Source organism: Bufo bufo, chromosome 10 (genome assembly GCF_905171765.1).
Source record: "Bufo bufo chromosome 10, aBufBuf1.1, whole genome shotgun sequence".
Lineage (NCBI taxonomy): Eukaryota > Metazoa > Chordata > Amphibia > Anura > Bufonidae > Bufo > Bufo bufo.
In genome coordinates, this window is record NC_053398.1 from 144,337,840 (window position 1) to 144,352,701 (window position 14,862).

The window sequence follows — 14,862 nt, forward strand, 5'->3', positions numbered from 1 at the left end:
GTGGAGCTTTTATCTTTATAACTCTATGTTGTGTAGTTCCTCTATTATTCCTATTAGAATTTTATGAATAAATTGCCAGCAGTCTGTAACTAAAGGTCCAGACGGGTGTTACCAGCTGGGGGGTGTCCCTGCACAGTCTGACACTGGCAGCACTTGATTGGATAATGTCAGACTGTACAGGGACCCCCCCCAAATGGGAACAGACAGCCGGCAAGTAATTCATAAACCTATAGTAGGAATAGAGTAACGGCACCGCGCATTGAGTCATCAGAATAGACGCTCCAGAATTGTTATTACAAGGGGAAGGCAAGTAGTTACTAAAGCAGACATTTCAGGAGAGGTGACGGGCCCTTGAACCCGGACATATCCCCTTCTTCCCCCACTCAAACCCTCCGATATGAGCATCGGGAGTATTTCATGCTGCAATACTCCCCTTAACAGGGAATCGGCTTTTTCATTAGAACTGGCGATGTACTGGATCTCTGCTAGGCGGAGGCTTCTGCCTAGCAGTGTTCCTGGTCCATCATCGGCACTAATGGTCAGGCTTTAGCGCTTTACAGGCTAGGGCAGCGGCAAAGACCACCCATTAGCGTCGGTGACGTCACTAGGCTCACTGCTAGGCGGAAGCCTCCGCTCTGAATCCGGACAACTCCTTTAAGAAAAGGTACCGATTCTAGAAACCTGTGGTGAAAGCTATTTCCAAATGGGACGTAAAATGCAGCAGAAAAATTTGAGGACAAAATCTGGAAAACATGGATTAGTTGCAGATTTTGCTGAGACTCTGCCCAGTATGTTGCAGATATTTTACAATGTGTGAGACATATGATAAGATTTCATCCATGGCGCCTGAGTTTGGAGACCGAACACTAGAACGAGGAGAGGCAATCGCTCGCATAGCACTCTCCTCGCTGCAGGATAGGAAGAGAGATGGACTCAAAAGAAAGTCTATGGGATGGCGGAGCCTGCACGCACATGGAGAAGGCAGCATAGTCCGGAGCTCTCACTTGGCGCTTTGCCCGGCTTATTATTAGCTATCAGCATCCAAACATGGGGAAGATTGGCAGAGAAAGAAGCAAGGAGACCCCTGGAAGCCCAAAACCTTTGAGACAGCAGGCGGAGATGGAGAAATACCTGAAAAAGAAAGATCTCGCCGCAGCCGCTACGGCTTCCAAGATGGCGCTGGCAACTGAGGCGCCAGACTCTGAAGCAGAGGAGGATTCGTACACAGAGAGCATGGCTGGAGGTATGAAAGACTTATCTTAAGCAGACGATTGCACAAGCTATGCTACCTATAATGAGGGAGCTGAAGGACATTAGACCTCCGCCATCTTGGGGGCCGTGTGGACTCTCTAGAAGATCAGCATGCAGCAGCGCTCACCTTTGATAGCTCGGTGAGATCCAAATTCCTTGAACAGCAGCGCCAACTCAATGCCGCATTTAACCAGATAGAGGATCTGGAAAATCGCAATCGCAGGACATTTCTGAGGGGTATGCACCAGAGGCTCTTACCCAAGTGGCCACTACCATCTTCTCTACCATATTGGGCCAAGAGAGCTTTGTCCATAACTATTGAACGCATTCATAGAGCGCTCCACCCTAAACCTGGCCCTACGGAGCCTCCGGGGGACGTAATCTGCAAATTACTTAACTTTGCGGACACCTCTGTGATCCTGCGCCAAGCCCGGGAGAAGTTCTATTAGATTAACCCCCAGTACACATATATCAAGACCTCTCACCTACCACCCTGGCCAAAAGAAGAACCATGAGGCCTCTCCTGGAGCACACAACCTGACATATAGGTGGCTCTACCCTTTTGGGATAATAATCCTCAAAAATAATAATAAGCAAATTGCTATACGCACAGCAGAAGATCTACAAGCCGCATGGCATAAGCTAGAAATCCCTCCTGTTCAGGTTATCGAAAATCCCATTATGGATTCCGCTACCAAGGACCATAACGGAATTTGGAATCCATAACGGGATTCTTCGATAACCTGAACTTTGGACGCAGAACTTAAAAAACAGGTTCGCTCAACACTAATTAACATGTTTCTTTTCCTTCTTGATGCAATTTTATAGTTAAGTTAATTCTTATTTCATTCGTATGCGGGGATCCTCCGGGATGATGATGATGATGATGATGATGATGATGATGATGATGATGGGACGCACCTCTTTTCAGCGCTTTTTCCTGTTTCAACTGGTGACATGACGAAGCATGCGATTTACTCCTTTAATGTAAAGGGGTTTAATGTGCCACAAAAAAGGTCTCGGGTCTTTGCTCTGACTCGCAGGAGCGCTCCTTCAATACTCTTTCTACAAGAGACACATTTTAAAGCTCACAAAATGCGACTGGCAGCTATCTGTACCTTGATGTTATATTAAATAAAAAGAAATTTATGAAAAACAAAAGAAAGTCTATGGGAATGACTCGATTCCATCTCCTGCAGCGAGGAGAGAGTATGCCATGCAGGCACTTCTCTCTCCTCGTTCTAGCGATCGGTGGGAGATCCCAGCACTCAGACTCCCACCGATTAAAACCTTTGATATGTTTTCTAAAAACTCTTGATCTTTTAAAGCAGCCCTGTCAGCATGATTAACCCTATCAAACCAGACATACTGCCTGGTAGGGTTGATCATGCCGATTAAAATGATACCTTTCTTTTGTCTGCGTTTTCATTCATATGCAAATGAGAAAGGTGGAGCACCAGGAGGCGGGGCTGAATCCTTGGAGCACTGCAACACCCCCTGTGCCCTGCACACTCCCCCCTCCCCTTGATTGACAGGGCTACACATCAGCATGGTGAGGGCAGAGCTGTGTCCTAGCATCTACATACCACATACACTATGTTCAGTAGCCTTACCATAATGAGAAGAGTGGATTTCTAGGTTTAGAAAGTTGCTCTGACATAATGAGAGCTTCTTGAATTCCCCGGTCACACGTCATACCTTGATTTCCACCTGATGTCGCTCCTCTGCCTCCTCCATCTCGCGGTCCTTATTACGGAGTTCAGACTTCTTCTCTTCCAGCTGGCGGCGGGTGATCTCCCAGAAAGTGTGGATCTTGTCTCGCTCAAGCTGGAAGTAGTTTCTCTCCTCTCGTTCTCGGTCCAGCTCCTCCCGCAGACGCACAATGTGCTCCTCCAGCTAAGGAAAGACTCCATACAATCAGTACATCAAAGGGGGGTAAAAGTATATGTCTAAGGCCTCATGCACACAACCGTTGTGTGTTTGGCGGTCCGCAAATTGCGGATCCGCCAAACACGGATGGCGTCCGTGTGCGTTCCGCAATTTGCGGAACGGCACGACAGCCATTGATAGAACTGCCTATTCTTGTCCGCAAAAAGGACAAGACTAGGACAGGTTATATTTTTTTTGTGGACCACGGAACGGAGCAACGGATGCGGACGGCACACGGAGTGCTGTCCACATCTTTAACGGCCCCATTGAAGTGAATGAGTTTGCATCCGAGCCACAAAAACTGCGGTTTAGATGCGGACCAGAACTACGGTCGTGTGCATGTAGCCTAAGCAGAACAACTGCCCCCCAACCACCCCAAATCAAGAAATACCTGCCCCCTCTATTACCTGTTCCTTGCTCATTTCTTCCGTGGCCAATCCATCTACAAACCCGGGGCTCTTCTTCCCCTTGGCAGACTTTTTCTTCGGTGATGCTTTTTTTTTCGGTGGCTGAAAAACAGAGAGCAAGACGTCACCTGGAGCCCCATACTGCAGAGAGTCCAAGACGTCACCTGGAGCCCCATACTGCAGAGAGTCCAAGACGTCACCTGGAGCCCCATACTGCAGAGAGTCCAAGACGTCACCTGGAGCCCCATACTGCAGAGAGTCCAAGACGTCACCTGGAGCTCCATACTGCAGAGAGTCCAAGACGTCACCTGGAGCCGCATACTGCAGAGAGTCCAAGACGTCACCTGGAGCCCCATACTGCAGAGAGTCCAAGACGTCACCTGGAGCCCCATCCTGCAGAGAGAGCAAGACGTCACCTAGAGCCCCATACTGCAGAGAGTCCAAGACGTCACCTGGAGCCCCATCCTGCAGAGAGAGCAAGACGTCACCTGGAGCCCCATACTGCAGAGAGCCCAAGACGTCACCTGGAGCCCCATACTGCAGAGAGCGCAAGACGTCACCTAGAGCCCCATACTGCAGAGAGAGCAAGACGTCACCTGGAGCCCCATACTGCAGAGAGAGCAAGACGTCACCTGGAGCCCCATACTGCAGAGAGAGCAAGACGTCACCTGGAGCCCCATACTGCAGAGAGCCCAAGACGTCACCTGGAGCCCCATACTGCAGAGAGAGCAAGACGTCACCTGGAGCCCCATACTGCAGAGAGAGCAAGACGTCACCTGGAGCCCCATACTGCAGAGAGCGCAAGACGTCACCTGGAGCCCCATACTGCAGAGGGAGCAAGACGTCACCTGGAGCCCCATACTGCAGAGGGAGCAAGACGTCACCTGGAGCCCCATACTGCAGAGGGAGCAAGACGTCACCTGGAGCCCCATACTGCAGAGGGAGCAAGACGTCACCTGGAGCCCCATACTGCAGAGAGTCCAAGAAGTCACCTGGAGCCCCATACTGCAGAGGGAGCAAGACGTCACCTGGAGCCGCATACTGCAGAGGGAACAAGACGTCACCTGGAGCCCCATACTGCAGAGAGTCCAAGACGTCACCTGGAGCCCCATACTGGAGAGAGTCCAAGACGTCACCTGGAGCCCCATACTGCAGAGAGTGCAAGACGTCACCTGGAGCCCCATACTGCAGAGAGTGCAAGACGTCACCTGGAGCCCCATACTGCAGAGGGAGCAAGACGTCACCTGGAGCCCCATACTGCAGAGGGAGCAAGAAGTCACCTGGAGCCCCATATTGCAGAGGGAGCAAGACGTCACCTGGAGCCCCATACTGCAGAGAGTCCAAGACGTCACCTGGAGCCCCATACTGGAGAGAGTCCAAGACGTCACCTGGAGCCCCATACTGCAGAGAGTGCAAGACGTCACCTGGAGCCCCATACTGCAGAGAGTGCAAGACGTCACCTGGAGCCCCATACTGCAGAGGGAGCAAGACGTCACCTGGAGCCCCATACTGCAGAGGGAGCAAGAAGTCACCTGGAGCCCCATATTGCAGAGGGAGCAAGACGTCACCTGGAGCCCCATACTGCAGAGGGAGCAAGAAGTCACCTGGAGCCCCATACTGCAGAGGGAGCAAGAAGTCACCTAGAGCCCCATACCGCAGAGAGAGCAAGACGTCACCTGGAGCCCCCTGTATAAGGAGGGTCTGCAGGTCACGGCTGAGCCCCCTGTATAAGGAGGGTCTGCAGGTCACGGCTGAGCCCCCTGTATAAGGAGGGTCTGCAGGTCACGGCTGAGCCCCCTGTATAAGGAGGGTCTGCAGGTCACGGCTGAGCCCCCTGTATGAGGAGGGTCTGCAGGTCACGGCTGAGCCCCCTGTATGAGGAGAGTCTGCAGGTCACAGCTGAGCCCCCTGTATGAGGAGGGTCTGCAGTTCACGGCTGAGCCCCCTGTATGAGGAGAGTCTGCAGGTCACGGCTGAGCCCCCTGTATAAGGAGGGTCTGCAGGTCACGGCTGAGCCCCCTGTATGAGGAGAGTCTGCAGTTCACGGCTGAGCCCCCTGTATGAGGAGAGTCTGCAGGTCACGGCTGAGCCCCCTGTATGAGGAGGGTCTGCAGTTCACGGCTGAGCCCCCTGTATGAGGAGAGTCTGCAGGTCACGGCTGAGCCCCCTGTATAAGGAGGGTCTGCAGGTCACGGCTGAGCCCCCTGTATGAGGAGAGTCTGCAGGTCACGGCTGAGCCCCCTGTATGAGGAGGGTCTGCAGGTCACGACTGAGCCCCCTGTATAAGGAGGGTCTGCAGGTCACGGCTGAGCCCCCTGTATGAGGAGGGTCTGCAGGTCACGACTGAGCCCCCTGTATAAGGAGGGTCTGCAGGTCACGGCTGAGCCCCCTGTATAAGGAGGGTCTGCAGGTCACGGCTGAGCCCCCTGTATGAGGAGGGTCTGCAGGTCACGGCTGAGCCCCCTGTATGAGGAGGGTCTGCAGGTCACGACTGAGCCCCCTGTATAAGGAGGGTCTGCAGGTCACGGCTGAGCCCCCTGTATGAGGAGGGTCTGCAGGTCACGGCTGAGCCCCCTGTATGAGGAGGGTCTGCAGGTCACGGCTGAGCCCCCTGTATGAGGAGAGTCTGCAGTTCACGGCTGAGCCCCCTGTATGAGGAGAGTCTGCAGGTCACAGCTGAGCCCCCTGTATGAGGAGGGTCTGCAGGTCACGGCTGAGCCCCCTGTATGAGGAGGGTCTGCAGGTCACGACTGAGCCCCCTGTATAAGGAGGGTCTGCAGGTCACGGCTGAGCCCCCTGTATAAGGAGGGTCTGCAGGTCACGGCTGAGCCCCCTGTATGAGGAGGGTCTGCAGGTCACGGCTGAGCCCCCTGTATGAGGAGGGTCTGCAGGTCACGACTGAGCCCCCTGTATAAGGAGGGTCTGCAGGTCACGGCTGAGCCCCCTGTATGAGGAGGGTCTGCAGGTCACGGCTGAGCCCCCTGTATGAGGAGGGTCTGCAGGTCACGGCTGAGCCCCCTACTCACCATTCTGGTCCCTGCTTCTTTCCCTCGGATACACAGTAACACAGTCTCCTGGCAACAAAGCCTCGCGAGATTTCCCCGCAGCACGTCCGGTTTCTATAGAGACCGCGTACACAGTAACCAGGCCTGAGGGGGGGCCGGAGCTTGTAGTAGTCATACCGGTGTCTGCCTGTAGATGGCAGCACTGCGTTGAATCTATGGGGAGGCTCATGACTGGGAGCTGCTGCTTCATGTCATTGTGCTATAAATCTACTTCTCCTGAGAACATGGCGGCTCAAATCAGCCTCCAGTGTTCTAGCTGCAGCAGATATGAGCGCCCTCGGGCTTTTCCGTCTCACTGATGACAGATCTCACTAGGGGGGCCACCTTTCCCAACAAAAAATACTGGGGGCGTGGCTTCACAGCGGGTGTTAACTGTCATACTGTGGCTCCCACTAATAGTAATGCCCCCATTAGTGCCCCCCAGTCTTAATAATGCCCCCTTAGTGCCCCCCAGTAGGAATAATGCCCCCATTAGTGCCCCCAGTAACAGTAACACCCCCGTAAGAATAATGCCCCCATTAGTGCCCTCCAGTCTTAATAATGCCCCCATTAGTGGCCCCCGGTAAGAAAAATGCCCCCATTAGTGTCCCCAGTAAGAGTAATGCCCCCTTAATTGTCCCCCCAGTAGGAATAATGCCCCCATTAGTGCCCCCCAGTAAGAGTACTGCCCCCATTAGTGCCCCATGAATAATGCCCCAGTAGGAAAATTGCCCCTTTAGTGCCCCCAGTAAGAGTAATTTCCCCATTAAGAATAATGCTCCCCATTAGTGCCACAGTGAGAATAATGGCCCCATTAGTGAACCCAGTATTAATAATGCCCCCAGTAAGGATAATGCCCCAATTGGTGCCCCAGTATTAATAATGCCCCGATTGGTGCCCCCAGTATTAATAATGCCCCCAGTATTAATAATGCCCCCATTGGTGCCCCCAGTATTAATAATGCCCCCATTGGTGCCCCCAGTATTAATAATGCCCCCATTAGTGCCACAGTATTAATAATGCTCCCATTGGTGCCCCCAGTATTAATAATGCCCCATTGGTGCCCCCATTAGTGCCCCCAGTATTAATAATGCCCCCATTGGTGAACCCAGTATTAATAATGCCCCCATTAAGGATATTGCCCCAATTGGTGCCCCCAGTATTAATAATGCCCCCATTCGTGCCCCAGTATTAATAATGCCCCCATTAGTGCCCCAGTATTAATAATGCCCCCATTGGTGCCCCCAGTATTAATAATGCCCCATTGGTGCCCCCATTAGTGCCCCCAGTATTAATAATGCCCCCATTGGTGAACCCAGTATTAATAATGCCCCCAGTAAGGATAATGCCCCAATTGGTGCCCCCAGTATTAATAATGCCCCCATTAGTGCCCCCAGTATTAATATAGCCCCCATTGGTGCCCCCAGTATTAATAATGCCCCCATTAGTGCCCTCAGTATTAATAATGCCCCATTGGTGCCCCCATTAGTGCCCCCAGTATTAATAATGCCCCAATTGGTTCCCCCAGTATTAATAATGCCCCCAGTATTAATAATGCCCCCATTGGTGCCCCCAGTATTAATAATGCCCCCATTAGTGCCCCCAGTATTAATAATGCCCCCATTGGTGCCCCCAGTATTAATAATGCCCCATTGGTGCCCCCATTAGTGCCCCCAGTATTAATAGTGCCCCCAGTATTAATAATGCCCCCATTCGTGCCCCCAGTATTAATAATGCCCCCATTAGTGCCCCCAGTATTAATAATGCCCCCATTAGTGCCCCAGTATTAATAATGCCCCCATTAGTGCCACAGTATTAATAATGACCCATTGGTGCCCCCATTAGTGTCCCCAGTATTAATAATGCCCCCATTGGTGAACCCAGTATTAATAATGCCCCCATTAAGGATATTGCCCCAATTGGTGTCCCCAGTATTAATAATGCCCCCATTGGTGCCCCCAGTATTAATAATGCCCCCATTAGTGCCCCAGTATTAATAATGCCCCCATTGGTGCACCCAGTATTAATAATGCCCCCATTAGTGCCACAGTATTAATAATGCCCCCATTGGTGCCCCCAGTATTAATAATGCCCCATTGGTGCCCCCATTAGTGCCCCCAGTATTAATAATGCCCCCATTGGTGCCCCCAGTATTAATAATGCCCCCATTAGTGCCACAGTATGAATAATGCCCCCATTGGTGCCCCCAGTATTAATAATGCCCCATTGGTGCCCCCATTAGTGCCCCCAGTATTAATAATGCCCCCATTGGTGAACCCAGTATTAATAATGCCCCCATTAAGGATATTGCCCCAATTGGTGCCCCCAGTATTAATAATGCCCCCATTGGTGCCCCCAGTATTAATAATGCCCCCATTAGTGCCCCAGTATTAATAATCCCCCCATTGGTGCCCCCAGTATTAATAATGCCCCATTGGTGCCCCCAGTATTAATAATGCCCCCATTGGTGAACCCAGTATTAATAATGCCCCCAGTAAGGATAATGCCCCAATTGGTGCTCCCAGTATTAATAATGCCCCCATTAGTGCCCCCAGTATTAATATAGCCCCCATTGGTGCCCCCAGTATTAATAATGCCCCTATTAGTGCCCTCAGTATTAATAATGCCCCATTGGTGCCCCCAGTATTAATAATGCCCCCATTGGTTCCCCCAGTATTAATAATGCCCCCAGTATTAATAATGCCCCCATTGGTGCCCCCAGTATTAATAATGCCCCCATTAGTGCCCCCAGTATTAATAATGCCCCCATTGCTGCCCCCAGTATTAATAATGCCCCCATTAGTGCCCCCAGTATTAATAATGCCCCCATTGGTGCCCCCAGTATTAATAATGCCCCCATTGGTGCCCCCAGTATTAATAATGCCCCATTGGTGCCCCCAGTATTAATAATGCCCCCATTGGTGAACCCAGTATTATTAATGCCCCCAGTAAGGATAATGCCCCAATTGGTGCCCCCAGTATTAATAATGCCCCCATTAGTGCCCCCAGTATTAATATAGCCCCCATTGGTGCCCCCAGTATTAATAATCCCCCCATTAGTGCCCCCATTGGTGCCCCCAGTATTAATAATGCCCCCATTAGTGCCCCTATTAGTGCCCCCAGTATTAATAATGCCCCCAGTATTAATAATGCCCCCATTGGTGCCCCCAGTATTAATAATGCCCCCATTGGTGCCCCCAGTATTAATAATGCCCCCATTAGTGCCCCAGTATTAATAATGCCCCCATTGGTGCACCCAGTATTAATAATGCCCCCATTAGTGCCACAGTATTAATAATGCCCCCATTGGTGCCCCCAGTATTAATAATGCCCCATTGGTGCCCCCATTAGTGCCCCCAGTATTAATAATGCCCCCATTGGTGCCCCCAGTATTAATAATGCCCCCATTAGTGCCCCCAGTATTAATATAGCCCCCATTGGTGCCCCCAGTATTAATAATGCCCCATTGGTGCCCCCAGTATTAATAATGCCCCCATTGGTGCCCCCAGTATTAATAATGCCCCCATTGGTGCCCCCAGTATTAATAATGCCCCCATTGGTGCCCCCAGTATTAATAATGCCCGCATTGGTGCCCCCAGTATTAATAATGCCCCCATTGGTGCCCCCAGTATTAATAATGCCCCCATTAGTGCCACAGTATGAATAATGCCCCCATTGGTGCCCCCAGTATTAATAATGCCCCATTGGTGCCCCCATTAGTGCCCCCAGTATTAATAATGCCCCCATTGGTGAACCCAGTATTAATAATGCCCCCATTAAGGATATTGCCCCAATTGGTGCCCCCAGTATTAATAATGCCCCCATTGGTGCCCCCAGTATTAATAATGCCCCCATTAGTGCCCCAGTATTAATAATCCCCCCCATTGGTGCCCCCAGTATTAATAATGCCCCATTGGTGCCCCCATTAGTGCCCCCAGTATTAATAATGCCCCCATTGGTGAACCCAGTATTAATAATGCCCCCAGTAAGGATAATGCCCCAATTGGTGCCCCCAGTATTAATAATGCCCCCATTAGTGCCCCCAGTATTAATATAGCCCCCATTGGTGCCCCCAGTATTAATAATGCCCCTATTAGTGCCCTCAGTATTAATAATGCCCCATTGGTGCCCCCATTAGTGCCCCCAGTATTAATAATGCCCCCATTGGTTCCCCCAGTATTAATAATGCCCCCAGTATTAATAATGCCCCCATTGGTGCCCCCAGTATTAATAATGCCCCCATTAGTGCCCCCAGTATTAATAATGCCCCCATTGCTGCCCCCAGTATTAATAATGCCCCATTGGTGCCCCCATTAGTGCCCCCAGTATTAATAATGCCCCCATTAGTGCCCCCAGTATTAATAATGCCCCCATTGGTGCCCCCAGTATTAATAATGCCCCCATTGGTGCCCCCAGTATTAATAATGCCCCATTGGTGCCCCCAGTATTAATAATGCCCCCATTGGTGAACCCAGTATTATTAATGCCCCCAGTAAGGATAATGCCCCAATTGGTGCCCCCAGTATTAATAATGCCCCCATTAGTGCCCCCAGTATTAATATAGCCCCCATTGGTGCCCCCAGTATTAATAATCCCCCCATTAGTGCCCCCATTGGTGCCCCCAGTATTAATAATGCCCCCATTAGTGCCCCTATTAGTGCCCCCAGTATTAATAATGCCCCAGTATTAATAATGCCCCCATTGGTGCCCCCAGTATTAATAATGCCCCCATTGGTGCCCCAAGTATTAATAATGCCCCCATTAGTGCCCCAGTATTAATAATGCCCCCATTGGTGCCCCCAGTATTAATAATGCCCCCATTGGTGCCCCCAGTATTAATAATGCCCCCAGTATTAATAATGCCCCCATTAGTGCCCCCAGTATTAATAATGCCCCCATTGGTGCCCCCAGTATTAATAATGCCCCCATTAGTGCCCCCAGTATTAATATAGCCCCCATTGGTGCCCCCAGTATTAATAATGCCCCATTGGTGCCCCCAGTATTAATAATGCCCCCATTGGTGCCCCCAGTATTAATAATGCCCCCATTGGTGCCCCCAGTATTAATAATGCCCCCATTGGGGCCCCCAGTATTAATAATGCCCCCATTGGTGCCCCCAGTATTAATAATGCCCCCATTGGTGCCCCCAGTATTAATAATGCCCGCATTGGTGCCCCCAGTATTAATAATGCCCCATTGGTGCCCCCAGTATTAATAATGCCCGCATTGGTGCCCCCAGTATTAATAATGCCCCATTGGTGCCCCCAGTATTAATAATGCCCCCATTGGTGCCCCCTCCTCCATTTGCTTGTGCCCCGGTGGACAGGACCTGCGCTCCAGCGTGATGACGTCTCGCAGGTCCTGTCCTGCAGGGAGTGTTCACAGCGCCGAGAGCAGATGGAGTCCTGTGCCCTGGCTGCGGTCAGCAATCCCCCGATCCCAGGCTGTTTCATGTTCACCACTGCAGCCAATGACTGGCCTCAGCACTGCGTGTCCCCTAGCAGTGACATGCTGCCTGAGGTCACCGCTGAGTCATTGGTCGTAGCGGCGCGTGTGACGCCGTCTGTAGCACAAGCAGAAGTGAACAACCCGGGGACCGAGAGATCACTGACCGCAGCCAGGGCGCAGGAGCGGCGGGAATGAGAGAACCAACGGGGCCAGATCCCCTCAACGACACCTGAGGGGATCTGTCAGCAGTATCAGCCCCATTCAGGAGTCTAGGAGAGTAGGGTGACGCCCCCTGTGGTGGGAGCCGTTCTGGCAGCCATGTTGTTTTCCTTCGCCTCCCAGTGCTGGATGTAAAATCTAATCTGAGATCCCATTTTATGGGCATTTTTCGGACAGAGAACGAGTGACGGCCGATCATCCGCTTCCCCTGAAAGTGACACCAAAGATCCTCCAGGGCAGAGGGGATTCTGCCATATATCACTGCATAAGTCCTAGCGCCCCGACTTCCCCTTTAATGAATGCAGACACATAGCAGGATCTCTGGCTCCTGAACCTGGCAGGGCCCCAGCATTTGGGAAAATACGATTATTCCCCCTTTTCTACTTCTGTGGTTAGGTCTGGACTACGTTAGCTTCGTTTCTCCTCTATTAACCCTTTCATTAGCGATGAGAACCTTTCCTTTGTCTGCGTCTGTACGAAAAACTAAAGGGCTGCCAGCTGCCTGGGGGCCACATATTCATCCTGCAGCGTGCCGGCCCACAGGGGAGGTGGGAGTGGTGGCAATGAGGGTGGTTGTAGTCCTCATGGTGACTAATCCCTTATCCAGCACTCTTCCCAAACCGCGCATGCAGCGGATGGAGGGGCAAAAACCGTCTTGCCCTCTGGGCACAGCGTGGGTTTTAGGGGGGCCTCCTGCCCGGTGGTAGCTGGGGTGCCCTTGATGTCAAGTGAATGGGTAGAAGAGTGCAAGGCAGGGAAGCAGGAGTAGGGCCGGCGGATGGTGGAGGCAAGTTCTCCAGAAGGTTCAGTATAGGACAGCGATAGCTAACCTCCGGCACTCCAGCTATGGTGAAACCACAACTCCCAGCATGCTCTATTAATTTCTATGGAGCCAAGCAAGTGTGCATCTTGGGAGTTGTAGTTTTACCACAGCTGGAGTGCCGGAGGTTAGCCATCACAGGTATAGGAGATAGGCAGTAGGATGTGTCTTCTAAGTCACTAGATACCATGCAATCTTCCTAAATGACCGAAGGTGTCCAAGTCCTTGCTGCAGTTCCCAAACTGCCGGGTTCCGTAAGGAGTGTGGCGGGCGCCAGAAGCAATTAACCCTAACCATGTGCAGTAAAGTCCAAAGCTATAAGCGTGTGTTACCTTGCTGTCCTTAAGGTCCAAGCACTTCTCCTTATAGTCCTCAGCCCTCTGCAATAAGTCAGTGCTTCTTTCCTCAGCTGAGTTGGCTTTCTGGCAGCTTTTCCTCTCAGGGATGGCGTCTCCCTGGAAAAGAGGCCTTCAGCACACACCAAACAGGTCTTCACTCTAAAAAGACTTGCTTGGAACTCCCTACTACTCTAGCCGCTAGAGTACCGTACTGACCCACAGAAACAGAACATGTACGTAGATGCCGCTAGAGTACCGTACTGACCCACAGAAACAGAACATGTACGTAGATGCCGCTAGAGTACCGTACTGACCCACAGAAACAGAACATGTACGTAGATGCCGCTAGAGTACCGTACTGACCCACAGAAACAGAACATGTACGTAGATGCCGCTAGAGCACCGTACCGACCCACAGAAACAGAACATGTACGTAGATGCCGCTAGAGTACTGTACTGACCCACAGAAACAGAACATGTACGTAGATGCCGCTAGAGTACCGTACTGACCTACAGAAACAGAACATGTACGTAGATGCCGCTAGAGTACCGTACTGACCCACAGAAACAGAACATGTACGTAGATGCCGCTAGAGCACCGTACTGACCCACAGAAACAGAACATGTACGTAGATGCCGCTAGAGTACCGTACTGACCCACAGAAACAGAACATGTACGTAGATGCCGCTAGAGCACCGTACTGACCCACAGAAACAGAACATGTACGTAGATGCCGCTAGAGCACCGTACTGACCCACAGAAACAGAACATGTACGTAGATGCCGCTAGAGTACCATACTGACCCACAGAAACAGAACATGTACGTAGATGCCGCTAGAGCACCGCACTGACCCACAGAAACAGAACATGTACGTAGATGCCGCTAGAGTACTGTACTGACCAACAGAAACAGAACATGTACGTAGATGCCGCTAGAGTACCGTACTGACCCACAGAAACAGAACATGTACGTAGATGCCGCTAGAGTACCGTACTGACCCACAGAAACAGAACATGTACGTAGATGCCGCTAGAGCACCGTACTGACCCACAGAAACAGAACATGTACGTAGATGCCGCTAGAGTACCGTACTGACCCACAGAAACAGAACATGTACGTAGATGCCGCTAGAGTACCGTACTGACCCACAGAAACAGAACATGTACGTAGATGCCGCTAGAGCACCGTACTGACCCACAGAAACAGAACATGTACGTAGATGCCGCTAGAGTACCGTACTGACCCACAGAAACAGAACATGTACGTAGATGCTGCTAGAGCACCGTACTGACCCACAGAAACAGAACATGTACGTAGATGCCGCTAGAGTACCGTACTGACCCACAGAAACAGAACATGTACGTAGATGCCGCTAGAGCACCGTACTGACCCACAGAAACAGAA

At 51.4% G+C, this 14,862-nt stretch overlaps 1 protein-coding gene across 1 annotated transcript in view; it reads right to left on the reverse strand.

The window, feature by feature from the left end:
• GAS8 (growth arrest specific 8) overlaps window positions 1–6,852 on the reverse strand; it is a 28,344-nt gene extending 21,492 nt beyond the window's left edge. Inside the window, exons 1-3 of the mRNA XM_040409916.1 lie at window positions 6,614–6,852; window positions 3,588–3,689; window positions 2,950–3,147 (exon numbers count right to left, since the gene is read on the reverse strand). Coding sequence (XP_040265850.1) covers window positions 2,950–3,147; window positions 3,588–3,689; window positions 6,614–6,616 — 303 coding nt within the window. The 5' untranslated portion in view covers window positions 6,617–6,852. The remainder of the gene's footprint in view (window positions 1–2,949; window positions 3,148–3,587; window positions 3,690–6,613) is intronic.
• Window positions 6,853–14,862: the final 8,010 nt, after the last annotated feature.